Source organism: Haemaphysalis longicornis, unplaced genomic scaffold (genome assembly GCF_048455015.1).
Source record: "Haemaphysalis longicornis isolate Haplotype H1 unplaced genomic scaffold, Haemaphysalis longicornis Haplotype H1 scaffold_28, whole genome shotgun sequence".
In the NCBI taxonomy this organism is placed as follows: domain Eukaryota; kingdom Metazoa; phylum Arthropoda; class Arachnida; order Ixodida; family Ixodidae; genus Haemaphysalis; species Haemaphysalis longicornis.
In genome coordinates, this window is record NW_027526329.1 from 1736916 (window position 1) to 1738334 (window position 1419).

A 1419-nucleotide genomic window follows, 5' to 3' on the forward strand; every position below is an offset into this window, starting at 1 on the left:
GTGCATGTCAACTAATAAGTTGTAGTGACGCAAGAAGTCTGCGCCAAGATTGGGGTAGGCCACATCAGCGATAAGAAAAATTGATTGCAATGTTCTCCGGTGGCCAATGTTGAGTGACGATTGTTCTCCGTAGGTTGCAATGGGAGTCTTGTTGGCGGCTTGTAAGCTGCTTGTGGGTTGCCTGCGCTTGCGAAACACGGCTGAGGATGGTATTACGCTGACCTCCGCGCCTGTGTCAACAAGGAAACCCAGTCCGGTGGTTTTGTCCGTCACAAAAAACAAGCGACTTACTTTGCAACCGACACCACTCACCGCCTCTGGTGGTGCGCCGGGGAGTTTCCCTGAAAAGGGGGGGAGGCTGTGCACTTCCGCGCTGCTTGTCCAAAGTTGCGATGATACCGGCATACGCCTTGCTTGAAGGCGACGGCAAACGGCAGCCGGAGAAAGAGCGGCCGCGCGGGAGAGTGTTGGCGCTGGGCTGAGAGAGCGGCGATCTGATCTGATGATACCTTGGTGATCTCCCCACGGAATTCCTCAGGCAGGCTCTGCAGCGCAGGTGAAGACGGCATTGTGGGTGCTACTTGAGTGGGCCCGGAACGTTCCGGGTGTGAGAAGTTGAGCACGAGGCGTTCGACACGAGTGGAAACGTCCATGATGGAGTCGACAAGTTGGGCCAGCTGAAAAATGGTTAAACCTCTCGCGGTGGCCAGCACCATGCGGACGGAATTGGGCAGGCGTTGAAGAAAAAGCTCTCGAAGGAGAGCTTGATCGAACGTGACTTCCTTTTCTCCAAGGAGCTGTTGAATCCGACGCAGTAGCTGTGAGGGTTTTCGAACACCGAGTTCTTCAGATTGTAGAACCTGCAACCGTCGCTGTTCCGACATTGTCGTCCGCTGGATGAGCTCCCTCGTCAGGGTTTCAAACGGGGTGGTCGGCGGCGGTAAAACAATCAGGTTGCGAAGCTTGGTTGCGATCTCAGGAGGCAGCGCAGACACTGGGTGATTGAATTTCTGGCTCTGCGACGTGGTGCGAGCAACGGCGAACCGGCTGTTTACCTGGGCGAGCCAGACCTGTGGGTCCTGAGGCCAGTACTGGGGAAGCTTCAGCGAAAGTGCAGCCACGTCCCCCTGAGCGGCGGAGGATGTTCGATGGCTGTCATCTGCAGCAGTGGCTCCAAGCTGGGCATCCAAAGCAGTTTGATTGTCGGCTGCCATGTCCGATGTCCGTGGTCACCAATTGTGGGAACACGAGGAAATAAAAACGCCGAGCCACAGAACACATATATTAGGAATACGTCAGCAGCTGACGGGCCAGCGGCAGCTATGCCTGGCCGAACGCCCAGCGTTCCCGGGAGCACTGACTGCTCGCGCCACGAGGATCGTGCAGTGAGCCCCAGAGTGGTACTTGGTCGTCTTCGCT

General features: G+C 56.6%; 1 protein-coding gene across 1 annotated transcript; it reads right to left on the reverse strand.

Annotated features, from left to right (window-relative positions):
- Nucleotides 1-308: 308 nt before the first annotated feature.
- LOC144172966 (uncharacterized) lies at nt 309-1214 on the reverse strand. Its single transcript, XM_077701559.1, has one exon. It carries the CDS (start codon nt 1212-1214, stop codon nt 309-311), a length of 906 nt encoding a protein of 301 aa, XP_077557685.1.
- Nucleotides 1215-1419: the final 205 nt, after the last annotated feature.